The 27844-nt window shown below is 49.3% G+C and overlaps 1 protein-coding gene across 1 annotated transcript; it reads left to right on the top strand.

Annotated features, from left to right (window-relative positions):
- The first annotated feature begins 1820 nt into the window (after positions 1-1820).
- ALDH5A1 (aldehyde dehydrogenase 5 family member A1) lies at positions 1821-27668 on the top strand. Its single transcript, XM_058667387.1, has 10 exons — positions 1821-2266; positions 7281-7364; positions 7774-7944; positions 9189-9305; positions 11291-11434; positions 15918-16061; positions 18468-18626; positions 22104-22273; positions 25025-25083; positions 26608-27668. Exons 1-10 carry the CDS (start codon positions 1952-1954, stop codon positions 26811-26813), a joined length of 1569 nt encoding a protein of 522 aa, XP_058523370.1. The 5' UTR covers positions 1821-1951; the 3' UTR covers positions 26814-27668.
- The last annotated feature ends 176 nt before the right edge of the window (positions 27669-27844 follow it).

Raw genomic sequence — 27844 nt, 5'->3', positions numbered from 1 at the left:
TCTATTCCCATCCTAGGTCACACTCTCCAGTGGGAGTAGCTGCCCAGCAAGGGAACCACTCCTTATTCCCCTGCCAGTTCTGCCTCCTCCCTTCCTGGTTCTCACGTGTGCTGATAGGGTACTGCAGTCACGTCTGGCACAGACAACCTCACCTTGACATTCCGTGTTGTGTACTGCTTTTATTGCGACCGAACCTGGTCAGTGGTGAGAGTGGCAGCAATACGGTGCTGTGGAACTGTCAAAACCACCCTGCTGGCTCTACCTTCAGACCAGAGATGGTCTCCCCAAGAAACTGATGAGCTTTTCTGGACAATAAGATGCTGGACTTTTGCCTGGTAGATGCATGCAATGAAAGAATCTCAACTGAATTTGATCTGTGGTGATGCAACAAGGTGGAGGAATACATCACTGGGGGTGGGGGAGAATCGCAGGGCCTATAAAACCATGTCACATAATGCAATGTAATCCAACAACAACAACAACAAAAAAAAAAAAAAAAACAGAAAAATGTAATACAGAAACAAGGTGGAGGAATACACCATGGGGGGAGGGAGCGGGAAGGTTTTGGGGCATCCCCAGAGCCTATGAAACAGTGTCAGGCTTGGCAGCATGACCTAGTGGCTAAGGTCCTCGCCTTGATCCCATATGGCCGCTGGTTCTAATCCCGGCAGCTCCACTTCCTCTCCTCAGTATATCTGACTTTGTAATAAAAATAAAATAAGTCTTAAAAAAAAAAAACAGTGTCACATAATGCAGTGTAATTAAAATAAATAAATAAATAAATAAATAAATAAATAAATAAATATAGAAAAAAAAAAGTGAGGTTCCCCGGCAGTGGCAGTCGGTAGGACTCCTCCAGCAGGCAGCGCCCGTGAGCTGCAGCTCCCCGGCCACCTGCCCATGGGTCCGTCCTCCCTGGCTCCCCCTACTCCTTCCCTGAAACGCGGAGCCAAAGGACATATCCACGCACCACAGACTGCACTCTGCTGTTACCACGGCTACCCCGAAACTGAGCCGCTCTGACCCAACAAGAGACGCTGCCACAGTGACAAGACTGCCGCTGCATTCTGCAAACAAGAACCCGATATCCCAGACAAAGATAAAATCAAAAGGAATGATTCACGCGCTGCGGAGAAGCCAGCAGCATTCTCAATACAGTGGGAGACCGGTTGGGACTAGTGCATGGGTCTGTGCTTCACCTGAACCAATAAATTTCGACATAGGCCCACTGCGTTTGCTTTTTAATCTTCCTTGTCCTTTAAGCTTCCTTGCTGCTTCCCGAGTTGGAGGCCCAACCGAACTTTCAAGTGAATGGGTAATATTATTTTAAAGATCACTGCAGCAACTGCCCTAAACATCCTGCACCATCGCACAACAAACCTAAGGGGTCAAAGGTCGCTCCATTTTACACGTGAGCAGACTAAGGTGAAGTGTTTGGCCCAAGGGCGCGCAGCTCGTAGGCACCACGTCCTGCATTCGGATTCCAAACCTAGCTTCAAGGTGCCTTTGTTTATCAGGAGGCTCACCTGCTTCCCGATTCACGGAGAGGACCAGACACGGGCCCAAAAGAGCGCTGCCGCACGGGCACCTGGGGGTGCAGGCGACAGAGGGCTGGCGCCACGCAGCCGTCCAGTCACCGCGCACAGAACCCGCTTGCCGGGTTCGCGCGCCCATCAGTCCCAGCAGGTCAAGACGCACCCGACCGAGAACCGGGAATCGCGGGTGCACCTCGTAGCGAGCCTTTCCCACCCGCATTCCAGCCGCGGACGCAGAAGTGGCCGCGTAGCGTGCCAGCTAAGTGCAGCGCGCAGCCGCCGGCAGGAGGGCGCTGCGCGGCCTCGCGGCACCTCCAGCCCGCGCCCCCGCCTTCCCGGAGCCCCGCGCTCCCGGGCGCGCACCCGCAGGCCCGTCTCCTCGCGTCTCCGCCGCGGCTGCTGCAGCAGCCCGGACCATGGCGACCTGCTCTTGGCTGCGGTGCTGCGGCGTCCTGCGCCTCCGCCCGCGCACCGGCTGCCGGAGGCTGGCTGCCAGCACGACTCAGCTCCGCGGCTACGCCGGGGGCCTGGCCGACCTCTCAGCCGAGCTGCTGCGCACTGACAGCTTTGTAGGCGGCCGCTGGCTCCCAGTCGCTGCCACCTTCCCGGTGCACGACCCTGCCAGCGGCGCCACTCTGGGCTCGGTGGCAGACTGCGGGGTGCCCGAGGCCCGTGCTGCGGTGCGCGCCGCCTATGAGGCTTTCCGCAGCTGGAGGGGGGTCTCGGCCAAGGTGAGAACGCGCCGGGGTAGGGGTCAAGGGCTAGCCGGGCCGGGAACAGAGAGGGCTTTGTCCCAAAGTGAAAGCAGCAGAAAGGTAGAGCACCACGTGAGAAAGGAGACGATCCACACACAAGTTTGGAGCATGACCCGGTGCCTAGCGTGTGGCGGGCGCCGGGCACAAGGCCGGCTCTCCAAGCCTTCCGAAGTGTGCAGTCCAGCAGGGGGTGCAGGACGCGAGTAGTGCTGAGCGCATGCGTGTGTAGACGCCGGCGCCACGGAAAGCGAAAGGCTTGGGGGCTTCCTAATGTAGGGAAAGGGACCAGCCCAGGAAACCTCCAGGTTTTCTGCCTGAATGGAGGGACGATGCCATTTACCGACAGAGTCGCAGAGAATCGGGGTGGGTGTAAGGGCTCATTCAGATGGGGAGGCTGGAATCAGAATAAAGCTATTCAAGACATCTCCCTCCATCTGTTCCGTGATACCTGGAGTCAGCCCGAGGACATCCTTTTTCTGATCCTTCAGAGTCCTTCTGAAAATAATGTCTAGTGATCTGGGACAAGTACCAGAGTCTTAGCACCGCTTCAATCCTCAGCTGTATACGGAGTACCTGTCATGTGCCAGTGCCCTCTGGGGGGGTGCCAGGAATACATGAGCGTGGACAGCAGAAAAGCTCTGTCCGTCAGGAGCTCAAGTGGGGCTGGGGAACAGGGCAGAGATCCAAACTACACACATAAACATCAAACTCTGTATGTCAGAGGGATGGATACCATAGCAGGAAGAAAGGAGAAGCAAGGGAGAGGGCGGAGCCACAGGGAAGGGGCAAGGTGCAGGAGGGAACAGGTGGTCAGGTGCGCCACACAGTACTGCAGGCAGCCCTGCTCAGCCAACAGTCTTACTGATTCACATTGCTGGAAGCTGAGAATTCCACGCTAAGGCACCAGTGGGGTTGGCTGCCTCGGAGAACCTCCACTTGGCTTCTAGCTGCTTAATATTTTTAAGATTAACTGTTAATAAAACATTAAATATTTATCAAAATATTAATATTAAACATTAATGTTTAATACTAAAATATTGGTATTAAAATTTCACTTAGTTGAAAGGCAGAGAGAGGAAAATCATTTTCTCTCTCAAATGGCTGTCACACTTGGACTGGGTCAGGCGGAACCTGGGAGTCAGGAACTAATGGTAGGTCTCCCATGTGGGTGTCAGAGACCCAAGTACTTAAGCCAGCACCTGCTTCCTCCTGCTAGGATGCACATTAGTAGGAAGCTAGAATGGGGAGTGGAGGTAGCACTCGATCCAGGTACTCTCCTGTGGGCGCTGGGCATCCCAAGCAACATCTTAGCTATTGTACCAATGCCCAGCCCTTGCCTCGCAGGAAGACCGTCCTATTAGTGCACATCCAGTGACCTCGTTTAGCTTAACTGCTTCTCTTAAGAGCCTGTCTACAAATCCGGCCACATGCTGAAGTCCTGGGGTTAGGACTTGGATCTATCAGTTGTGGGGTGGGAGATCCATCAGCCCCTATCAGGGTGGGCCTTGTTGACAGGACACCCTCCCACTGAAGATCCTCATCCATCCCATCTCTGGGGTCCCTTTGCCAGGTACAGTTACCCAGTCAACGGGCTCCAGGTTTGACTGCAGTCATCTTTGAGGGTCATTAGTGTTCCTTCCACAGCTGAGTACCATTCCTGACACTACCAGGGCTTTACTGATTCTGATTCATGCTGTGGCCTGGAGGACTGGCAGAGGCTGGTTTGCAGCTCACAGCATCCTTCCTTCCCTACTGGCCAAGTCAGGGAGGGCTGGCATGACTCTCACCATCCACATCACACAGGCTCTGCGATGCCCCAGCCTTTGGTCACCCCTTGTTAAGACATCTTAGCTTGATGACAGTGAAAAGGGTGTGTGTGTGTGCGCGCGCAACACCCTGGCTGGGAGTGTGAACTTGAATCTTTCCTGTGCTCACCCTGTGTGGTTTGATCCTGTGTGGCAACCCTGGGCAGTGCAGCTCCTGGCTTCTCCCATGTGCCGTGCTGCTGAGCTGGGACACACAGGAAGGCTGCATTTGCTGTGTTTTCCATGCGTAGTAACCCCGTGCTCCTGAATTTCCTGCTGCCATTTTTTTTAAAGATTTATTCATTTTATCACAGCCAGATATACAGACAGAGAAGATCTTCCATCCGATGATTTACTCCCCAAGTGAGCCGCAACGGGCCGGTGCGCACTGATCCGAAGCTGGGAACCAGGAACCTCTTCCAGGTCTCCCACGCGGGTGCAGGGTCCCAATGCATTGGGCCGTCCTCAACTGCTTTCCCAGGCCACAAGCAGGGAGCTGGATGGGAAGTGGAGCTGCCGGGATTAGAACCGGCGCCCATGTGGGATCCCGGGGCTTTCAAGGCGAGAACTTTAGCTGCTAGGCCACGCCGCCGGGCCCTTCCTGCAGCCATTGTAACAAAATGCTGCCAACCTGGTGGCTTGAGCGACAGACAGTTGTCATAGGTCAGGAGGGCAAATCCTGGCATGAAAGTGTCAACGAGGTTGGCTCCTTCTGAGGCCGTGAGGGGAGGGTCTGTTCCCACCCTGCCTCGGCTGGTAGCAGCCGTCTTCTCCCTGTGTCTCCTCGCAGTGTCTTTCCTGCCTATCTGTGTTTGTGTCGAAGCCTCCTTGTATGACAACTCTGTACTCTCTGAAAAGCCCAGCTGTTACATTGCATACCTGGGTGATTGCTGGCTTCTGTGTTCAGCCCAGAAGTTACTGCTGCTTCTCCTTTCTCAGAGTAGGGAACAATGGGGGGGTGTCTTCCAAAGTTCATGAAAAAGGTGTAGTATTTCCAAGTGTTTTGGTACCAGATGCACTTACCTTTGAATTCTGTGTTTCCTATGAAGTCCTCGCTCGTATTTATGCCTCTTAGAGTCCAGTATTTCCTCTCTTGCCCAGAATAACCTGCCATGAGCTGGCCTGCGATCGGCAGGGTAAACGGGTACTTACTGCCATTCTCAGGGTAACCTAGAGGCTCTGCCTGGCCCGGATACTCACACTCAGGGGCAGGAGACTAGAGTTCTGGGGGAATCTCTCTTGACAAGGCCCCTAGGTGGTCCCTCTTGCCGCCTAAATCCTTCAGCTCGGTTCTTTTTTTAATGGTTTTACATCAATGAATTTTTAAAAAAAGTTTTAGAAACCAATTTTCCATAATATTGTGAATAATATTAATTTGTGCATTTTTAAAACTATTCTTTGGGAATAGTAAATTGCACACAACAATTTGCCTTTGTAATGCCTTACAGGTGGACATTTCAGTGGCCTTAGGCACACACACACTGTTGTGGCCAGGCCCTCTTAAATGTGAGAAATAGGTCTCGCCAGCTCCCATAGGTCACCACTGACCTAGGACCTGATTGTTGAGTGAAACACCAAAACCCCCAAGTGACACATGGAGACAGGAAGAAGCATGGTAGCCATGACTTGGGGGCCCGGGCCTGGGGAGTGGTTGGTTGGCAGACACAGAGCTTTTAGACGGGAAAGTTCCAGAGGTTGAGGGTGGTGATGGCTGCACAACACTGTGAGTGTACTAGCACCCTTGAACTGGATGCTTAAAAGTGCTGACAATGGTAATGTGTATGTCATGTGCATTTCATCACAATGCCAAGTCATAATTGACACTAGTATGTGTTGATTTCCTGTGGTGAAGATCTTATTTACAATAATGGACAATAATACCATTTCCACAGAGTGCTTTTACAGCTTTTAACTCAGTTTACCCCTTCATGCCTGTTATTGCTTATCAGAGAACAGCCAAGAGGCCAGTGCTGAGGACCAGTGGGCAAAGCTACTGCTTGCCATGCCAGGATCCCCTTTTGGACCATGGGTGTGAGTCTGACTGCTCAACTTCCAAACTCGTTCCCTGCTAATGCACTGGGAAAAACAGTAGAAGATGACCCCAGTACTTGGGTCCCTGACACCCATGAGGGAGACCTGGATGGATTTCCCGACTTCTGGCTTCTGCCTGCACAGCCCCAGCCATGACAGCCATTTGGTGAAAGAACCAGCAGATGGAAGATCTTTCTATGTCACTGCCTCTCAAATAATTCTTTTATATATATATATATATATATATGAAGAAGAACAGTTAATGCATGTGTCATGTGGCTACAGGCATATTAATCAGGGTTCTCTAGAGAAACAGAACCAATAAGATACATAGGATGCCTCACAAATCTCTAGAAAATAGAATTAAAAGGTATGTGTATTGTTATTCATAAAAATTAGAAATCCACATATACATAGAAAATGCATACTAAGAGAGACTACATGGGTTTCAAAACCTTTTGGCACCACAATAAACATCTTCTATTTTCCCATAAAAATGTCGAAGCACCTTTTTGCGTACATATCCCTGTGAGACATGGGTCTGCACCATAACGGAGTCTGTCTGCAGATGAAGTCCGAGGAAATCCCAGAGGAAGGGATGGAAGTGAGCTTAGGCCAAGTCTATAAGCCCAGGGCCTGGGGCCTGTGGTTCAAGGTCAAGAGAGAATGGCTATGTTTGCTCACAGAGAGGGAGCCAACCTGTCCTTTTCAGCCTTTTTGTTCTATTCTGTCCCCAGCAGATTGGCTGAAGCCTGCGCCTGTGGGTGAGAGCATGTCTTACTCAGTGCCCTGGTGCATAGGCCCCTCTCCCAGACACACCCAGGAATGAGGTTTGGTGAATTGCTGGGCATCCCTTATGTCAGGGGTAGAAACTTTGTTTCTGCCAAGGGTCATTTGGATGTTTACAACCTCATGTGCAGGCCATTCAGAATGATCAACTTAGGAGATATGCTTGCCACCGATTTATCGAGTTTCGGGTCCAGCCTGCAGTTGCTTCAGTAGGGCCAACAGACCAAATGATTTTGAAGGCAGGGTGTCCTCCACTGTGTTTAATTAATTAACACCTGAACTTAACCGTCATGCCAACTTAACTCACCATGAAGGTGAGTAGTCTTACTGTTCGTGTTTCATGACCTATCCACCTTCTTTTTCAGGAGAGGAGTTCATTACTTCGGGAGTGGTACAATTTAATGATACAAAATAAGGACGACCTTGCCAAGGTTATCACAGCCGAAAGTGTAAGTGCAGGGGCCTGGCTAGCTATATGTAGAGCTGGCTGAGAATTCCTGGATTAAAGTTTCTGAGAGAGCCCGATAGCTATAAGAAATTATTTTATACCGTGGACACATATGGGAGGAGAGGGAAAAAAAAACCTGAAAGATGAAGTTACAGACATCTCCTGATTCGTGAATGTACTGAGAATGCAGATGACCCTCATGGGTTTGGTGGCACAGCCATCACACTTGTCTCTCTCATTCATGATGCTGCTTTTGGAGACCCACATCCAGGGTAGAAGCTTCTCACCTGCCCTGAGCGTTTTGCCTTTGGAGAGTTTTTTGCCTTTCCTTGCAGCCCAGAACAACAAAGAACAGGTTGAGCTTTTTGTAGGAGATGGTAAGAGAAGTGCCCTTTTCTGGTTTCTTGCAGGGCAAGCCACTGAAGGAGGCACAGGGAGAAATCCTCTATTCAGCCCAGTTCCTGGAGTGGTTCTCAGAAGAAGCCCGGCGCATTTATGGAGACATCATCACTACCCCCTCCAAGGAAAGGCGGGCCCTGGTTCTCAAGCAGCCCATGGGTGTGGCCGCCATCATCACGCCGGTAGGTGACGGAAGCGGCGCCATCCCAGGGTCCGGAGTCAATTTCTTCTTCTGATTGAGCAGGTGCGCTCAGTCTGTGAGCCTTGTCACCTGACCTGCGTTTCCTGATTCCGTCTCTGGCTGTAGAGGTGTGTCCCTGGCCTTCTAGGTGTGAAGATGGTGAGAGGGTTTGCTTATGCATGTGGAAGCAGCTGACCCAGGGAAGCAAGCGGAGCTCTTCTGCCTTGGCACTCCCTCGTACCACTGAAAAGATCTGTCACTTAACATTTTACAAAGAACTTCATGTATGATGATGAATAGTCTATGTATGATGTAATGGTTTTGAGGAAAGCGTATGCTTACTTGACGCCGAGCAACAGCAGCATTGGTGCCCCTGCCAGCGGTCACTGGGTCAGTGTCCAGAAGTCAGAAGGCCTAGAAGTGAGATGCTGTGCCTGCCCGCATGGGGGCTGGCTGCAGGATACTTGTGGGCTCCCAGCATTCTCTCTCAGCCCCTCCTGGACCCACCTTCAGCAGGCCCATAGTAACCCTCTCCAGTCTCAGCAGCTGGTCTCCCGTCTGCTGTACTTCCTACTCAGCATGGTGACAGGTGGCATTCTCACTGCTTAGATTTGCTTCGGTTTAACTCAGAGTTCGCTGTTTTTATTGGTTGTATGGCCATGGGCACGTTGCTTCACTGTGCTGTCTCCATTTTCCCGAACTTGCAAAAGAGGATAATGAGAAATTCATTGAGCTGTGATAGTTATAATTTTAAAATGCTTGCAGCAATGAGTGATGTAGAATAAGTATGACTGTCAATTGCCAAGCAGTATTTTACTGTTAGAATAGAGACACAAGTGCCTATGGATACCTATAAGTATGTAGAGGGAAGCAAGTGACAGGCTGCTGTTTTCTCATCATTGCTAATATTTTCTCCCAGAAGCCCACTTGGGAGCTTAACCATCCATGGTTGAGTCATTGTGATAGAGGCCATGCCACCTACAAACCCTAAAACACTCTCTGGTCTTTTGCGAAAAAAAGTTGGCTGAGCCTTGTTCTAAAGGATTTTGCTCTGTGTTTTCTGAAAGTGTTCCCTGTTGCTCTGAGCCCCCATCTCCAATCAGCAGGCACACGTGTTCTGAAGTCTCACCTGTGAAGTGGAGAGCAGGTTAGACAAGAGGGGTTGTGACTGACTATCAACCAGCCATCCTGTGGACTGGTGAGGCAGCCCCCTCCTCACAAGCTTTCTCTCTCTTTGGACCCTAGTGGAACTTCCCCAGCGCCATGATCACCCGCAAGGTTGGGGCTGCCCTCGCAGCCGGCTGCACCGTGGTGGTGAAACCTGCTGAGGACACACCCTTCTCTGCGCTGGCCCTGGCCGAGGTAAGCCTCCCTTCCCTGTTACTGCGTAGCTAACCAAGTCAAAACCGGCTTTGTAATCCAAAGTAGGAACAGTTCTGGGGCCTAGGTCTCTGCCGGCATCTCCTGCCACTAGGGTATTGTGTAATAATCTTGCTTGCTTTTTGTATGACAAGATTCTCTGATATACATTTTTAGGCCACCCTGAAAATGCTGTCCGTGTGTCCTCTTCCTTAGATGGACACTGACGTATGGATGTTTCTTGCATGTAAGAAACCTCTCTCCACCGCTCTTGTTCCCACCAGAGTCTGCTTCGAGCTTGAGCTTGTTGTTGCTTCATCTCAAACCCTTGCATGGCCTCTGACACACAGGGTAAAGTCCAAGATAACCACAGTGGCCCTGCAAGGTGTCACCTCCGATGATTCTCTGATCACGTCCGTTATTCTAGAACGCCTCACTCACCTCTGGCTCTCTTCATCCTGACTTGATCCTTGCTTTTCCTTCTGGAGGCTTCCCCTGACCCTCCAGGAACTCCCAGGACTTGCTTCTTTGTGCTTTATTTTTACAAACAATTTGCAGGGATCCCCCACCTGCTACTCTCTGCTCAGCTCCGCCTCCAGTTGGCCTCTTGTCTCTGCAGTGTTTTTCGGTTTGTGAACTGACACTGATGCGTCCTCCTCATCATCAAAGCCCATACCCCTGCTTTGAGCTAATGCTGCAGACATGCAGTGGACTCGTTCAATATGCAGTTTCGAATTTTTGGATTATTTTTTTAAACTACAGGAAGTTTCCATTTCTTCTTTGGTTGGGTTTCCTTCCTCAGCAACTCTGAGTTTCCATGGATTGAATCCTTTTGTCATTTTATTTCGCTTCCTTTTGATCTCAGCTCTGCTTTGTAAATTTACCTTCCTTTCCCCTTTCTTGCCCTTTCCTGTGTTTCTTCACCTGCTGGCCGAGTTTCTCTAACTCCGATGGGTTCTGTGTGTCTGGATGTTGTGTTTCTCTCAACCCTTGTGTCACATTGAAATCCCCTGTTTGGTCTTCCCTTGTGCCATGTCTCTGACAGGTGGCTTTATCTACAGGGACGTGCTGCTGCCCCTTACCTTAACCATTCTGTGTAGAATCTGGCCTCCATATTTTCTGAGCATGAGGACTATTCCCATGTGAAGTTATGCTTTCTGAAGGCTCAGCAGGAGGCTGGGGACAGGCAACCTCTCCGCCTCATGAAGTTTCTCATGTTTTCTTGTTGGGGTCTTCTGGGAGGCAACCTGGCTTCCATCGGCCCTGCCTCACCTTCCACCATGGCTGCTCTCTGACGCGGGGGCACATGCACACCTGTGGGCTGTTTGGAGCTCTCTGTTATCAGGTCTTGAATGGCATTGGGCTGGTTGGATTCTGTTATCAAGCCTGTGAACACCTGTGGGCTCTGGGCGTTGTCTCAGCCTGGTGTGGCTGTCCTGCTTCCTGTCACACGGGTCCCATTCCTGTGGGTGGTGTAGCCCCACCCACTTGAGATTTGTGGTTTGGGGAGCTTCCTTGTCACAGGCAGCTAGGGGAGGCTGGCTGTGTCACTCTCTGCTGGGTTCTTCCTTCCACACCCCCCTTCTTTCATCCTCACCCTGGATCATGACCCAGGATCATGATACACTGCCCTGCACAGAGTAGATGCTCACCAAGTAATCCTTCACACTGTCCAGCCCCTGAGTCTACAGGGGAATCAAAGGACCGTTCTTAGAACCTCTTCTTTCTTGGTGAAAAAAATTAGAGGTTTGGTGGTTTTGTTTCTTTTAAGCAGTATGTGGCATTGAAACTCCTACTCTATTTGATGATATGCAACAACATCACAGTATCACCTTAGCACTAATAAGCAACTTACTTCGTTTGCAGTTGTCCTCGGATTCTGTCACCCATGTGAATTTAAATTTGCCCATTGCATTTTCAGCTAAATGTCTATTTATTTTTGTTGGTTTGGTGATTTGTGACCACATTTCAGCTGTTTCTCTTTCTAGCTTGCCAACCGGGCGGGAATTCCTCCCGGCGTGTACAATGTCATTCCCTGCTCTCGGAGTAAGGCCAAGGAGGTGGGGGAAGCTCTTTGCACCGATCCTCTGGTGTCCAAAATTTCCTTCACTGGCTCAACAGCGACGGGAAAGGTACGTGACTATGTCTCAAAGCAAGTGCTGCTCTGGTGGCTCCTCTTCATACAGCAGCACAGCACTTTTTCACTGCCAGCTAGCTCCATTTCGGCCAGATTCACACAAGTGTTGTAGACACCGTCCATACTCTGCTGGGTCATCCTCCGGAGATGTGTGGGTGATGTTTTGCTATGGCAGTCCCACCTGCTTGACAGTTCTGAGAGGCTGTGAGGGCCTCACTATCTTCCCATTTTATTTTTTTAAAGCTCATTTATTTGAAAGGTAGAATTACAGAGAGAATGAGAGGGAAGGAGGGAGGGAGGCAAGGAGGTGGAGGAAAGAACGCAGCGGGGGAAAGCAGTGATCCTCCATCCTCTGGTTCACTCCATAAAGTGACTACAATAACTGGGGGTAGGCCAGACAGAAGTCAGGAGCCAGGAGCCTCATCCAAGTCTCACCTGCAGGGACCCAAGCAGTTGGAGCATCCAGGCTACTTTCCCAAGAGCATTAGCAGGGTGCTGGATTAGAAGCAGAGCAGCTGGGGCTCAACCTGTGCCCCATATGAAATGCCAGCAGCTTAATGTGCTATGTCACAAACCCCGACCCGTAACTATTTTCCCATCATTCATTGTGCATGAAGTGGCTGGAAGCTGTTCATTGTACAGCAATTTCATGAGCTGGAATTTGGGTTTCTAGAAACACATGATTGATGTTGAATGGATGTCTTACAAGTGAACAAAAATTTATTTCATATGAACATGCAAATATGGGAAGGACTGTTTTTAGATTTTTTTTTCCTTTTAATTTTGAAAAGTTTTTTTCCTTACACCTTGATTAAGTGCCTGTAAGTAGATGTTTTTGAATGCTTTGTGCTGTTACTTGGGACGCTCACATCCCACACTGCAGTGCCTGGGGTCAGCTTCCTGGCTTGGTTCTGGAATGGTCACCCTGCAAGGCATCAATGATGGTTCTAATACTTGAGTCCTAGGGTCATGGTATAGCAGGTATTACAGAGGAGCCAGCATCCCATATGGGCACCTATTTGTGTCTTGGCTGCTCCATTTTTAATCCAGCTCTCTGCTAGTGTGCCTGGAAAAGCAGCAGAGGATGGCCCCAGTGCTTGAACTCCTGCACCCACTTGGGAGAGTGGAGGTAGCCCCAGACTCCTGGCTTCAGACTGGCCCAGCTCTGGCCATTATGGCCATTTGGGGAGTAAACCAATGGATGGATAATCTCTCAATTCATTCTGTGTGTGTGTGTGTGTTTGTGTGTGTGTGTATGTGTGTTTGTGTGTGTGTAAATGTGACTTTTCAAAGAAAAAATAAATGAAAGTCCCAGAAGATGGGAGAGATATTCTTTCTACATTTCAGATACAATTAAGTGTTTTTTTTAAATGTTTGGAAGAGAAGCCCTATTGAAGGGGCTTCTCCCTAGAAGGTAGGTATATATATGTATATATGTATATATATATCCCTACTTTGTATGTATACACCTACATACACCTGCATATTCTCATACTAGACACATGCACAGTGAGTCATGGCAGTCTGAGAGTCCGTGGGATACTGTGGTCACTTTTAGAAACCATAGGAAGCAGTAGACAGCAGTGCCCTTGTTGGAACTCCCCATAATCATGCTGGAGTTTGCCATCTCTCCTGCTCAGGATGCGGCACTTTGGAGCCCCACCACTCATTCACATCAAAACAGACACCTTTGAGGTTGATGCTGCAGGGTAGCAGACTGGTCCTCTGCCTATGAGGCCGACATCCCACATGGGCACCGGTTCAAATCCTGGCTGCTCCACTTCTGATCTGGCTACCTGCTAATTCACCTGAGAAAGCAGCAGAAGGTGGCCCAAATCCTTGGGCGCTTGTACCATGTGGGAGACCTGGAAGAAGCTCCTGGCTTCTGACCTTAGTACAGGAGAGTACATACCTGCCAGGGCCAGCCATGCCTCTGTCCACCCCAGACTAGGATCTGCTGGTGACTTAAAGGGAAGAGTGACAAGCGCAGGAGGAAGAACTAACCTGCACAGGCTTCTCCCAAGCTTCCTAGAAGCCAAGGTTGTATCTGAGCTGAAGATTCAGCCTTGCAGCTAAGCACATGAAGGGAACTTGTTCTGGAGACGCATGCCCCGCCCCCAGCCCCTTCTGCAGGGCCCTGTTGAGTGATTTAGGACACATGACATCTCATTTCTTCTGCACTGAGAACTGCTCCAAGAGTGGACATTGGCCTTCAGGGAAAGAGAATCTCTATACTGGCAGTGATCTCGGACAGTGGCCATGCATAGCAGCATGGACCGGACCAGTCATGTTCTGTCTTAGGAGGCCGAGATCCTCAGGTGATGACCAGAGAGAGAGAGAGAGAGAGCAGAGGCTGACAGGTGGCTTTTGAGGGAGCAAGAGCGAGCTCGTGACTCTGAGGCCATGGCAGGTCAAAGCCAGGGCGAGCCCTCCTCATAGGGAAGCTCCCAGAGAAAGCACAGGTGGACAAGCAGATGGCACAGGGGCAGCAAGGTCAAGCGACCTAACAGGGAAGATCTGCTTTTCAGCGAAGCAGATGTGGAAGGAAGCCATGGCAGGTGACACTGCTTAAAAATCCCAAATTGAACAGCTCTGTTAAGTCCCATAGAGAAGGATTTCTAATCTTAAAACTTGTATTCCTTCATTGAATAGTGACATTTAGGGAGAAGCTCCTGGCTGCTATTTGATGCATGGAGTGTTAATTTCTGGGCATATACAGATCCACTTTCAACCATTCTGAATGTTCACCAAGGAACCTGTTACAAAATCTGTGACTTAGGGAGTGGTTTCCTAGAGCAACATTGATCTGCTTAATCTGAACTGTCTCAAGAGCTTCCATCTCCCTGCAGCCAGGACTGGGCAATGACCTACTGTGCTGGTACAAGCCAGTGAAAGTCCCTGAGCCACCTTCTCAGGCCATACATGTCTTAAACGCACTAACAGCCTTATGGTTCTACACTGAGCCAGCGACTTTACAAAACAAATATACCCTGAAGGAATAATTACAGCACTGTTTGTAAAAGCAAGTAAGTGGAAGCAGTCTCAATGTCCCACGGATGGGGGCTGGGTGAATCAATTGTGGAACAACTATGGAATGAAATACTACACAGGAATAGAATGTTCTAGAACCACGTGTGCTGGGCATAAGAGGATCTTCGTGTTACGGTGTTACACAAAAGCAGCAAGATATGAAGTCTCATGGACTTGTTGGGGTGTTGCAGACATATAGTGAAACGGGAAGATAAAAACTGCTTCTAACGCTTTAATTACACAATGCTGTTTTCTTTTGTTAAAGAAGTACACACGGTCGTCCCTCCTTATGCATGAGGGTCTGCTTCCAGGGTCCCTGCAGATAACAAAGTCTATGAATGCTGCTCTATGTAAAATGATGTCATTTGTCTGTGCATTCTCCCATCAAATATAAATCATCTCAAAGTGACTTATAATGCATAATATAATTTAAAATGTTATACTGTTTAGTTTAGCACAAGAACAAAATTACTTTTTTTCAAATAGATTCTATCCACAGTTGGTTTAAACTGAGTATTGAACCTTAGAGACATGGAGGGGCAACTGTATACATGAACCGATGTGGCCAAATTCCAAATCTGTACACGTTGGCATGTCCCCAGTAGTGTGATCATGGGCAATTCTACTCCCACATCTCCCTATGGTGCTTTTTAGGCCTGTTCATAATTTCTGAATGAGAAGTACACTTACTACAGCTCTGAAATCAACATGTGTGAAAACATGTTAACATGTTTACTTTGAATTCCCCTTACCCACCCCGACTCCTTCTCCCACATCTGTTAAATAATTAGTGTCTTGTAGGATTTCTTCATTAAACAAGAGCCAAGGGTGCTTCACAAAGTTTATGGGAACTTGAAGTCAAAGAGAAGCTTCCTCTGGTACAAAACAATGTCTGGAATTCATGCAGTTTTTTTTTCACAATGTGCATTTTCTATTAAGTTTTTGCAAGTCAGAACTGTATAGACATATATTCTTTCTCCCTATTTTTTTAAAGATTTATTTATTTTATTACAAAGTCAGATATACAGAGAGGAGGAGAGACAGAGAGGAAGATCTTCCATCCGATGATTCACTCCCCAAGTGAGCACAACGGCCGGTGCACGCCGATCCAAAGCCGGGAACCAGGAACCTCTTCCGGGAACCTGGAACCTCTTCCGGGTCTCCCACGTGGGTGCAGGGTCCCAAAGCTTTGGGCCGTCCTCAACTGCTTTCCCAGGCCACAAGCAGGGAGCTGGATAGGAAGTGGAGCTGCCGGGATTAGAACCGGCGCCCATATGGGATGTGGGGGGAGGTTCAAGGTGAGGACTTTAGCTGCTAGGCCACGCTGCTGGGCCTTCCCTTTTTAAATGCAAAGTGTCACCCCCTCCACCTGGCCTGCTTTGTTCACTGAGAGGTCAGGATCCTGGTGGCTGGTTCAGCACTCACAGCCTCCACTTCTCTGCCCACAGATCCTCTTGCGCCATGCAGCCAGTTCTGTGAAAAGGGTCTCCATGGAGCTGGGTGGCCTCGCTCCCTTCATTGTGTTCGACAGCGCCAATGTGGAGCAGGCTGTAACAGGGGCCCTGGCCTCGAAATTCAGGAACACCGGGCAGGTGAGTACTGTGGAGACCCGCCAGGTTTGGGTTCCTTGTGTGTACCTCTGTGTATGTTTTACAAAGAGCCAGCGACCTCTAATGCCCTATCGTGTCTTAAAGAGAATCTTGTGGGTCCCAACCACTGTTCATTTTTTACTCATTTGCTCATTCAGCCAATACTCAGTAAATGCCTTCTTGTTTGCTAGGGGCGATGCTGAGCTTGGATAATCCAAAGAGAGGTAAGACAGACTCTTTGATTAGAGGTATGTCCAGAACAGCACAAGATTTTCAACCAATTGTTTTCTTTTATTCCCCGTACCCTCCAAACAGGGTGATGGTCAGCCCTCAGCAGCCACAGGAGGTTGGGTCCAGGATACCCTTTGAAACCGAACTCTCTGGATTCTCAGGTTCCTTACATAAGATGGCTCAGAGGGGTTACCGTACTTACAGAATGTTCCCTCATTAAGCTTTTCTCTGCTGACTTGCTGTTGTCTCCTCAGCCCTGAAGAGCTAGGATCTGGGGTCTGCAGTCTTAAGGACAAGAAGGTGGGAGGGTGAAGGTACTAGGGGTCATGCCTAGAAACACTGTAAACCTGGCTGCCTCCCAGAGACATACTTGGACCAGCAGAGCGATGGATGAGGACCTAGCTGGTGGCAGTGGGCTCACCTGGCATGCCCAGGCTCTCAGGGGAGAGGAGCTGAGTTCCCATCTGCACAGAAAGCCCTGCAGTTGGGCATGGTACAATGGCCCAGTAGCTAAATCCTCGCCTTGCATGTATCAGGGATTCCTTATGGAATGTCCCAGCTGCTCTACTTCCCATCTAACTCCTTGCTTGTGGCCTGGGAAAGCAGTAGAGGATGGTCCAAAGCCTTGGGACTCTGCACACACATGGGAGGTCTGGAAGAGGCTCCTGGCTCCTGGCTTCAGATAGGCTCAGCTCCAGCCATTGCAGCCACTTAGGGAGTGAACCAGCAGATGAACGATCTTTCTCTCTCTCCTTCTCTCTGTAAATCTGCCTTTCCAAGAAAATAAATAAATCTTAAATAAATAAATAAATAGAAAACCCTGCAGTATCTAACCTGGGAGGGACATTCCGAGGCAATGGCAACTTGCAAAAGGTTAAGTGACTAGTGGTGGATTCCCAGGCTTGGCTCTTGTCCCAGCTCTGCTGAAGAAGCAGTGCTAAGAGCTAAAGGTCCTATCTCCCTACTGTCCTAACTGCTACTAAGATCCTGGTGACTTTGCCTTAAAAGCACCACCAACTAGCAATTTTAAATGCCCTGTAGAAACAAAATAAACATGTTGTGGGGGAGTGTATTAAATGGTTTTCTTCCTTATTTTGGCCTTTAGTAACTGATCCTCCCTTTTCACATAACTTTAGTAAGCGTATTTTTTCTTTTCAGAAATAGGTGTGGTTCATTTTACCAACACAAAATGCCACTATTTACAACCCTTGGTGTTATACTGTAAATCTATACCCTTGAGGTCTGTGGCTTTCAGCCAATAAAAGTACACAAGGGACTGGCATTGTGGCACTGCAAGTTAAGCTGCCACATGAGATACTGACAGATCAGAGAATGAGTTTGAGTCCCAGCTGCTGTGTTTCTTGCTGATATGCCTGGGAGGGGAGTGGAAGGTGAACCAAGTACTTGGGCACCTGCCAAGCAAGTGGAAGACCCTGATGGAATTCCAGGCTCCTACCTTGGGACTGGACCAGCCCCAGCTAGTGTGGGCCTTTGGGGAATGCGCCAGTGGATTTAAATCTATGTCACTCTGCCTTTCAAATCAATGGACAGAAGGAAGGGAGGGAGGGAGGGAGGGAGGGAGGGAGGGAGGGAATGCACAGTACAAGAAGTGCACACGCCTGTTTCAACCAGGAAAACACGATTTTAAACCAAGACAAGCAGTAAATTCATCATTTACTTCATTTCCCATGATGAGGTTGTGTTTTACAATGTCAGTACACTAGTTCTAATTGTATATAATGAGAAGAAAAAGCCAGGGTCTTTTTGGTAGTTTAGGCTGATGTGTAGGAAGGGTCCTGTGTGTGTTACAACCTGACAGACATTTAGAAGGCTTCCGGTAAAGGATGGAAAGTCAAGTTTGACCTCATTCCTTCCAGCCTCTGCTCTTTTAAGTCTTCACTGTCTCTCTTAAGGGTTTCAAACCATTGTTTCCCTGTTTTGCATTGCAGTGGAAGTCGGGGTTGGGTGAGGTTTGTTTTGCACAGACTTAGACAAGCCAACTTGTTAAACCACAGATGGACAGCAGTTGGAAAGGATCGTCCTCCCTCTGGCCTCCCCGCCCAGGGTCAGTGTGGACACCTGACAGGCCACCTGGGGAGGTGTTTGCCTCACATTCTGTGGCTCGGTCAGCAGCTTCTGAGAAACTGACTCTGTGGGTTTGCTTTGTCTTCTCTCCAGACTTGTGTTTGCTCAAACCGGTTCTTGGTGCAAAGGGGTATCCATGATGCCTTCGTGAACAGACTGGCGGAGGCCATGAAGAAAACTCTCCATGTGGGCAATGGATTTGAGGCGGCCACCACTCAAGGCCCACTGATTAATGAGAAAGCAGTAGAAAAGGTAAGTTCATTGTGTTGGGTTAGCTTCACAAGTTTGATATCTAAAGCTTACCTAAGCAAAAAACAAACAAACCAACCAACCCACTGCGACCAGGCACCTGCTGAGGCCATAGAGAAAACAGGGAGGCAGGTGGAGTGAATCCCTGGATACATCTGTGTGTCACATGGATGACTAAGTGACCTTCTGGAAGCATGCCTGAGGATCACAGCAGGGCAGTGATGTGGAGGAAGGGCATCCTTAAACAGCTGGCAGGAATGTAAATCAGTACAGCCACTGTGGATGTAGAGATGCCTTAAAATAAGAAATAGACCTGCCACATGACCCAGTGATCCCTGTATCAAAGAGTTACCTGCTTATTAGCTGCTCTGTTCACAACAGCCAAATCAATCAGAGTGTCCATCCTCAGGTGCATATTGCATTTATTTATGGACACACAATGAAACATTATTCAGTTATTCAGAAAGGAGAATGGCATTCTATCATTTGCAGCAAAATGGTTGGAACTGGAGGGGCATCAAGCCCAACACAGAAAGACAAATGCTGCATGCTGTTCCTTCTATGTGAGAGCTAAAATTAAAGAAAGAAAAGCAGCATTGTAACAGAAAGATACACAGCTGCCGTAAACAGGCTGGGGAGCGCTCTCTTTGTTGAAAAAAACAAGAAATATGTTACCGTCTAGGCTGCTACCCAGGGGAGATTTCTTTCTTTGCCGTATTGCTTTTAAAATCATCTTTTTAAAAATATCATCCTTTTTAAGAGTCCTAAAAAGAACTTAAGATAATGCCAAATATCCCATATGTTCCCTAGATAAGTCTCTACAAATAGCAAGGAGTTTAACAGCATGTTTTGAATCTGGTGGACACTGGCAGCTGGGGAATGTGTGTGGGAAAGAGGGAGAAGAGGCCAGAGTGGGTGCAGGGAGCAGGCATAGTCAGCCCCGGGTGAACCGAGGACCTAAAATCAACTGAGAGCCAAGCCAGGGCTTGAGTAGGAAGCAGTGTGACTCTCCTCCACCTCCCTGCAGCCCGGGGATCACACTCACACTCCATGGCCAGCCCAGCCAATCTGCAGGCAATCAGGTTCCTGCCGGGAAGTGTCCAGGTTTGGCCAAGTTCAGTGCAATCCTGGTTTCTCCTTAGACTTCTCTAGGAAGAATGCACTGAGGTTCATTTTGGGACCATTAGCATCTTATAAGTGACTCTGAACCCCTGAGAACTAACCAGGGGTGTTTGTCTGTTTAATGACTAAGGTTTGGGCCATCTGTGGCTCTGGTCCCAAAAAGTGGCTCTCAGCCCCGCCCCCCGCGTGCCTGTGATGACACAGATGCCAAAGCTTCATTCAAGGATATGGGTGTTTAGCTGTTGTGGGTTCCAGGCTTTGACCCGTAAGATGTCCCAGGGAGGCCAGTTGCACCCTACAGAGCAACTCAAAGTGAAATGCAAACATTAACCTCTAGATGGCGCTATATGCAAAATCATCAACAAAGGTAATCACAGATTTCCTAATTTCATGGAAAGAAGCTGAGTATTACTATGTCAATTAATTCCATAATGATGTAAATTTTTGCTGATGGTATGTTGGAGCTTTTAATTGATCGGGATGATACTCTGCTGGCTCTGTCTTCAAACCAGAGAGGGTATACCTAAGAAGCCGTTGAACTTGACTGGACAATAAGATGCTGGACTCTGTTTGGTATATGCTTGCAATGAGGGAATCTCAACTGAACCTGAACTGTGGTTATGCAACAAGGTGGAGGAATCCACCATGGGGGGAGGGTTTGGGGAGGGGTGGGGATAATCCCAGTACCCATGAAACTGTGTCACATAATACAATGTAATTAATGAATAAAAAAAAAAAAACTTAAAAAAAAAAAGAAGCTGAGTAGAAAACATCTTGATTAAAAACAGTACATTGTGCTGCTTTAATCCATTTGTTGTCATGAAGTGTGTCCCAGGAAGTATCACTGCACTTCATATTTAATATGACGAGGCGGGTACAGCAGGTTCTATTTAGGAGCAAGGGGTGGGCTACTCTGTAAAGCAAGTTAAATAGTATTTTAAAAACATAAATCAGGGCCAGTGTTTGTGGCATGGCAAGTTAAACCCCCCTTGCAACACCAGTATCCATTTTCAAGGTGTCGACTGCTCCAGTCCAGCTCTCTGCTGGTGTGTTTGGAAAGCAGTAGCTGATGACTAAGTTCTTGGGCCTCAGCCACACGCAAGAGAAAACCCAGGTGAAAATCCAGGCTTTTGACTTTGGCCTGGCCCTGGAAGTTGTGGCAATGTGGAAATAAACAAACAGATGCAAGATCTCTTTCTCTGTGTCTTTCCCTCCCTCTTATTCCGCATTTCAAATAAATAGAATAAGTAGTAATGTGGTACAAGCTTCCCATATGGGCATCAGTTCAAGTCCTGGCTGCTCCACTTTTAATCCAACTCCCTAGTTATGGCCTGGGAAAGCAGCTAAGGATGGCCTAAATGCTTGGTCTCCTGCACCCATGTGGAAGACCTGGAAGAAGCTCCTGGCTTCAGATCAGCTCAGTTCCAGCTGTTGTGGCCTCTAGAAAATGAACCAGCAGATGGAGGATCTCTCTCTGGCTTTCCTTCTCTTTCTGTAAAAATCTGCCTTTCAAATGAAAATAAATAAATCAAGTGAAGCTGGGGCACAATCGCTATTTGGATGTGGGCGACCCAAGGGACACCTTAATTGCTGCATCAAATGTCAGCCCAAATTTTTGTCATTGACTTGAGTATATTCCTACTTATAAAACAGTACGCTGTGGGACTGTCCCAGCAGCAGCCTTATGTAAGTCGTGTCTGCCACATTTCCTGACTGCTTCATTTTCTCTTGTGCTTACATTGTGGTGTTCTGTTCTTCACGACCCTACCAGGAGCAGCAGGCTCTACACGCACCGCCTCCACACACACACACACACACACACAGAGCAGGGTGTCGTAGGCTGTACCTCTAGGTGTGTCAGTACCTTCCATGACAGTCACCCTGGAACAATGCATTTCACAGCACACACACACACACACACACACACTTCATGATGGCCTCCATGACCATACTTGAGGAGACTGGATCAGCACAAAATCACAGTACAGTCCAGGAAAGAGGGTGATGTGAGATCCAAAAACTGAACTAACCATGGAGTGCCATGAAAGCAAATCCCAGGAGAAGCACAGAGCAGCAGGCTGAGAAAGAGGTCACGGATGTGAGACCATCCAGCAGGCATAGGGTCTGCAGCGGGAGGGAGTCACGGAGCAGGGAGGCCCTCGCTGCACATACACCTGCCTGCCCATCACCTCTGTAGCACTGCATGTTCCTCTCAGAGAGGAGGAGCCGGGCGCTTTAAGGAAAAAAGCCAAAAAAGGACAATGAGTTTTCTGCCATAAGATGCCCCAAGAGCCTGTATCATTTGGGAATCAGTCTCCTCTGACCTTCCCAGGTGCTCTTCTCTTTCTCATCTTTCAGGTGGAAAAACATGTGAGTGATGCCGTTTCCAAGGGGGCCACTATTGTGACCGGTGGGAAGCGGCACCCCCTCGGGGGAAACTTCTTCGAGCCCACCCTGCTCAGCAGCGTCACCCAGGACATGCTCTGCTCCAAGGAAGAGACTTTTGGGCCCGTGGCGCCAGTGATCAAGTAAGATCATTCAGGAGAAAGCATGGGAAAGAAAGGACACCAGGCCAGAAAATGTCTCGTGCAATTTGGAGCAGTGTGTGCTGGGGGCAGGGTGAGGGGTGGGCAGCTCAGAGAGGCAGCCGAAAAGCAAGAGTTGGTTTTTTAAATCATTTCTTTAGACCACGGTGTTTAATCCTATACATCCTTTCTGCTAAAGTCACTTTACATCCTCACAGAGTCTTTTCTTGGGAATCAATCAAAAACAGGCTCTCTCTGTCCTTTTGTGGTCTTCTGTCACACAAGAAAGCGACGATTTGCCTGGATTCAATCCCAGGATCGACACTTGGAAGGCATCGCTCCTTTCTCTACTGATACCCTGGGTCCTTGCTGAGTGTTCTGACATCCAGTTCAAAGGGGTCTGTTCTTTTTGGATACCTGCAGAGATTCTCGGGGTCTCTGGTGTGCCTGTGTTTTGCTGTGATAGCTTTTGGGTAGCACCATAAGCTTGTGAAGTGTTGATTTAGTGCTGGGAATTTCCCAGTCATTATTTCTCCAGTTTCCTCCCTCCTTGTACCCACTTCCAGGCTTCCTAGTCCAGTACAGCGTCGTGTCCCCTGCCCTCCTCCACGGCTCCTCTTTCCGGTGCCTTTGGGGAAACTTCCCTCCGTCAGCTCATCCGTGCCTTTGTCACACAGACCCATGCTGCTGGCCCTCCCAGCCAACCAGCCACGGTGTTCTTTACCTCAATCTTCTGGTTTTGGCCTACTCCATATCTCTGCTTGGTTCTTCCCCATGACCGATTCTTGCTGTTTTTGCTGCTCTTCTTCCTTGTGTTGTGCATATTCATCCATTATATTTTCAGTGTGTTGCATGGCTATGATACTTCTAAAAGCTTATTTTGGTGCATATGTTGAAATCACATTTGAGGGGTTTTCTAAAAGTTCAGAGCAGGGGCTTGCATTGTGCCTGCATCCCACATGGGCACAGGTTCGAGACCTGGCTGCTCCAGTTCTGATCCAGCTCCCTGATAATGTGCTTGGGAAAGCAACAGATGATGACCCAAGTGCTTGAGGCTCAGAACCCATGTGGGAGACCCAAATGAAGTCCCTGGCTCCTGCCTACACCCTGGCCTAACCTGGGCCATTACAGCCCTTTGGAAGATTTCTCTCTCTCTTTCTGCCTTTCCCCATCTCTGTAGTTCTTTCCAATAAAGAAAAGTTTATATGTGTTGTGGAGGGAAAAGAATGATTTTGAAATTTTGGGAGCACCAAAGTAAACTTGTAACTCCATTTTCTACAAGCTTTTAAAAAGCCCCATCTTCTCCTCCAGCATAGGTCGAGCCATGTGTTGTCTCTCTTGGAGTCCTCAGAAGTCTTGTAACTTCTTTGATCTTGTCTTGAACCTCTTGAGTTTGTAACAGCATTGGCCTAAAATGTCAACCATGGGGTTAGGGCAGAACTCAGCTCTCAGTTTGTGCTTCTGCTGATACATTAGCAGGGCAAAGGTTTAGCTTCTGTATTGGAATCCCATATCACCGGCACTGCCTCTGCCCGGCGTCCTTTGCCCCCTGGGTGTTTTGCAGTTACCTCTACTGTGGTAGAATGAGAAGAGGCAGCCAGTGGCCATGCCTGCATTTGCTCTGGACAAGTGTGTGTGGGGCCGGGGTGCTGGCTGGGTCTCCCTGTGCCATTCTGGGGCTGTTGTTCAGCTCCACAGCCACTGAGCATGGGGCCAGGGATTCCTGTCTGTACGCAGAATCATCTGAAATTCACAGGAGTTCTGGAGAACAGCAACCCTGCCTCACCAGGCTCTGTAGAGTTTCTGGCCTGCACTGTGGGACCCCTAGTCCTCTCCACCTTAAGGCTGTCATTCCCCCCAAGATCCAGCCACCTGTGCTGGTCACTGATCCTGGCTTGGTTGAGCTGTGGTTCCCTGTTGCACTCTGGCATCTCTAGCCTTAGGGGCACAGGTAAGGTTGGAAGCTGGGGCTGGCTGTACCACCTTGTCCAAGACCAGAAAACCTTCTTATTACATGCTGTGCTGGCCTTGTCCCCATTTGGCTAAGGCTGCTTTTTCACCACTGCAGAAATGGACTGACAGAAGAACTTCCAAAGTGTTATAAAGTTATGTACCTGAAATGTTGCTGAAACACATCCACAGGAGACCGAGGGCTTTTCCAGGGAGGCTTGGTGTGAGGGCCGAGGCCTTGGAAGGGCCTCAGACATGGCCATCTTGGCTCTGGGCCTGGCTGTCAGCAAGACCGCTGCTCCCCTGTTGGCAGATCCCTGCAGTTAGCAACAGGTACTTGGAACCCTCTGCCCAGATTCCAGTTCTAGAGCAGAAAAATGTCACCCAAATCTTGTTCCTGAAGTAAACCAGAAGAGACAGCCCAGAGCTTTGGTGCTTTCCAGGTCAGAAAGCCACCACAGTTTGTGAGCACCTGGGCGGAAGTGGGAGCGCCCCTCCTCCAGGTGACTGTTTCCCCACCACGTTAGACCCGCTCTGAAGTCGTCTCATGCCTCTTACGTTCAGAGGGCAAGGGGACTAGATTTCTAATTCTTTTCCCGACTTGCCTCCTGACCTGCTTTTTTCCTATTCGCAATGTGGATTTGTAAATGCTCAGTCCTACAGAGAGAAAGAGATGTGTTTTTCCCCTGTCCCCTCCCCCTAGGACTCTTCAGGCAGCTGACTCACTCAGCCGTTATTTGGAAGACCCATCAGGAGACAACAAAGCTGTTTTTCTTTACTGACACCCTGTGTTGACTTTGGCAGGTTCGATACTGAAGAGGAGGCCGTCGCCATTGCCAATGCCACCGACGTGGGGCTAGCAGGTGGGTGCCCGTCCTCATTCTAGCTCAGCCCAGACTCTGCCCTCACTCTGCCCTCGAAACACTGCCCTGGGTTCTGATGAACACCAACGGAGTGTGTTCTGTTGCTCTCTGGGTGGCAGCGGGTTTTGGATAAGTGTGTATTCTCTCCCCTCATCCCCATGGTACACGTTCTGGTTAGAGCTGCATGTGGGCGCAGTGGGGGGAAGAGATAGTGCAGACTGTTCTAGATGGAAATCACAGCCACCTCCTCAGCCCTGTGTTTTCAGGGGCTCAATGCCCAGAAATTCCAATCAAGCACTTTTTCTTCCATCATGCCAGATCCTGGAGCCTGAGTAGGGGGGGAGGCGGAAGCCCAGAGATAGGGCAGAGTGTGCCAGGGAAAATGGAAGTAGTGAGATAACATGTGCTAGAGAGAGGGGACCCCCTCGGTGGCTGCCCTTCTGCCAGTTTGATGATGATCAAGGGGACCACAGTACATGTCCAGTAACCCTGAGAAAATCACAAATCAGCACCCACAGGGAGCAGAATACTAAGGAACGTGTGAAGACATCCAAGATGCAGTTACAGCCCTAGAGAAGTCTCCCTTGGGTGCCAGGGAGCTATTTGTAGCATGAGGAAGGATTCCCATGGCGTGGGTCCCTTTCCCTGTGCTGAATGTTCTGTGACCATAAAGCTGGAGTAAGACAAATGTGTAGGGCATCCCATCCCAGCTTGTTTCTTCCCATCGCCATGGCATGAGGAAGCCATGTCCTAGACTAGGTTATAAATGGTGGGCAAGGTTTTTTCTTTTGAAGATTTATTTAGTTAAAAGGCAGAGTTAGAGTGAGCATGACAGAAATTATCTTCCACCCTCTGGGTCACTCTTTAAATGGCTGTAATGCCACAGCCAGGCACCAGTCCACCAGGATCCTGGGTCTCCCACGTGGGTTCAGAGGCCCAGACACTTGGGCCAACTTCCATGCTTCTCCCAGGTTGTCAGCAGGGAGCTGGAGCAGAAGTGAAGCAGCTAGGACTTGAACCAGTACAGTGGGCAAGATTCTGATTGAGCAGAAGGGACTGGGGTGGTCAGAGACAAAGCAAAAGAGAGTGAGGAGAATTTGGTGGGTGACTTTGGCGGAGGTGGGGGGTGATTGGAGCATTAGAAGGCAAAGCTGAAAATAGTTATTGAAACCACATTCAGGTTTGAATGCCCACTATGGGATTTTGCCTTATTACGGTCAGGAGTCACCAAAGGGTTTGTGCAGAAATGTCTGTGGAAAGTTAAGCAAGGCATGCGGGCTGGATCACACCACAGGAAGTGGAAGCTGGGGAGGTTAACCCACCATCCTGCTCCGGGATGGTGAGAGTCCTGGCAAGACAAGCAGAAATGAAAGATGATCCCAGAGGTTTCACATAAAGAAGTGGCTGATCAGGAAGCCAGAAGGTTCCAGCCCCATGGTGAACAGGTGTCAGTTGGGTCCTCAGCTGCGGCCATGAGGTCTTCATTGAGGGACCACCTAACATACCCTTTCCTTCCCACAACAGGTTATTTTTATTCTCAAGACCCAGCACAGATCTGGAGGGTAGCAGAGCAACTGGAAGTTGGCATGGTTGGCGTTAACGAAGGCCTCATTTCCACTGTGGAGTGCCCTTTTGGCGGGGTGAAGCAGTCCGGCCTTGGGCGAGAAGGTTCCAAGTACGGCATTGACGAGTACCTAGAAGTCAAGTATGTGTGCCAAGGAGGCTTGTAGGAGCCTTCAGTTCTTCAGGAAATAAAAAAAGGAAGCTTGCCCACATAAATGGGGACCTGTCACCTATTGTGTTAAACAAATTGTAGGCTGTTGGAGTTAGGAATTTTTTGTTTTAGAACTCACCCAGTCCCTGTAGTCTACAGCAGGTGTAAGTCCCACCCCTGTCCTTTCCAAACTGGGGACCAGTGCAAGCAGTATGGCTGTGGTGGCATCCTGCAGGATACTCTGAGGCCATGCTATGCTCCATCTGCCTGCAGAGCAAAACTTGAGCACAGCCAGGTCCTATAGGCTCCACACATGGGTCCAGGGAGACTCCTGAGCATGGCTGAGGGCTGAGTCGGGGGCACAATAAGGACGGGGGTGGGTGTAGATTCGGAGGCATCACTGCAAGGGTTAAGCTTTGGTTTAGAGACCTCTGAGGCAGCACAGAGCTGCCTGGGCTTCTAAGTGAAGCAGTGCCTCACTGTGATCCTGGAACAGTGTTTCCTCTGCAGGATTCATCAGCTTTAAGTGTCTGCTTTTGATTTCCCTGAGGGGCTAGGCATCCGCCTGGAGCAGAGAACAGCAGAGGGAGTGTTGGGATGAAGGCAGGTGCCAGAGGCCTGGGCCTTTCCCTAGCAGCCTTGTTGTCCCTGTGGATACATCCACTCAGCACCTGCTGCCTTGCGTGTCAGGTGGATATCTTCCATAGGCCTGAGTGAACTCTACAGCTGCAGTCAGCCCAGGAGACAGTGAGAATACTTTGCAAAAAGAGGGAAACCCTAGTGTTACGAGCAGCCCCACCTAGCTTCCTCTTAAACAATACATCGTCAGGGGCCTTACCAAGCTGAGGGAAGCCAGGTCCACCTGCCTGACTCCAACTCCGTGCCTGCCACGTCCAGCCTGCTCTCTACATCCTGGGGCAGAGCTGTCCCTTCCCTGAACTCGCCACAGTAGTCTCAAAAGAGAAAAGAATTCCCAGAATTACAAGCCCACCCTGCAGAAGGGGCAAAAGCCTTGAGTTTTGGTACCTTTTATATAGACAGTCAGTA

This window comes from Ochotona princeps, chromosome 1 (genome assembly GCF_030435755.1).
Source record: "Ochotona princeps isolate mOchPri1 chromosome 1, mOchPri1.hap1, whole genome shotgun sequence".
Taxonomy (NCBI): Eukaryota; Metazoa; Chordata; class Mammalia; order Lagomorpha; family Ochotonidae; genus Ochotona; species Ochotona princeps.
Note: the sequence above shows the minus strand (reverse complement) of the source record. Positions and strands in the feature narration are given on the sequence as shown.

Bases quoted from the DNA above. Each gene is read 5' to 3' on its own strand.
- ALDH5A1 (XM_058667387.1), top strand. From the start codon at position 1,952: ATGGCGACCTGCTCTTGGCTGCGGTGCTGCGGCGTCCTGCGCCTCCGC. The intron at 7,365-7,773 runs GTAAGTGCAGGG...GGTTTCTTGCAG, and splicing joins AGGTTATCACAGCCGAAAGT to GGCAAGCCACTGAAGGAGGC. The intron at 18,627-22,103 runs GTAAGTTCATTG...CTCATCTTTCAG, and splicing joins ATGAGAAAGCAGTAGAAAAG to GTGGAAAAACATGTGAGTGA.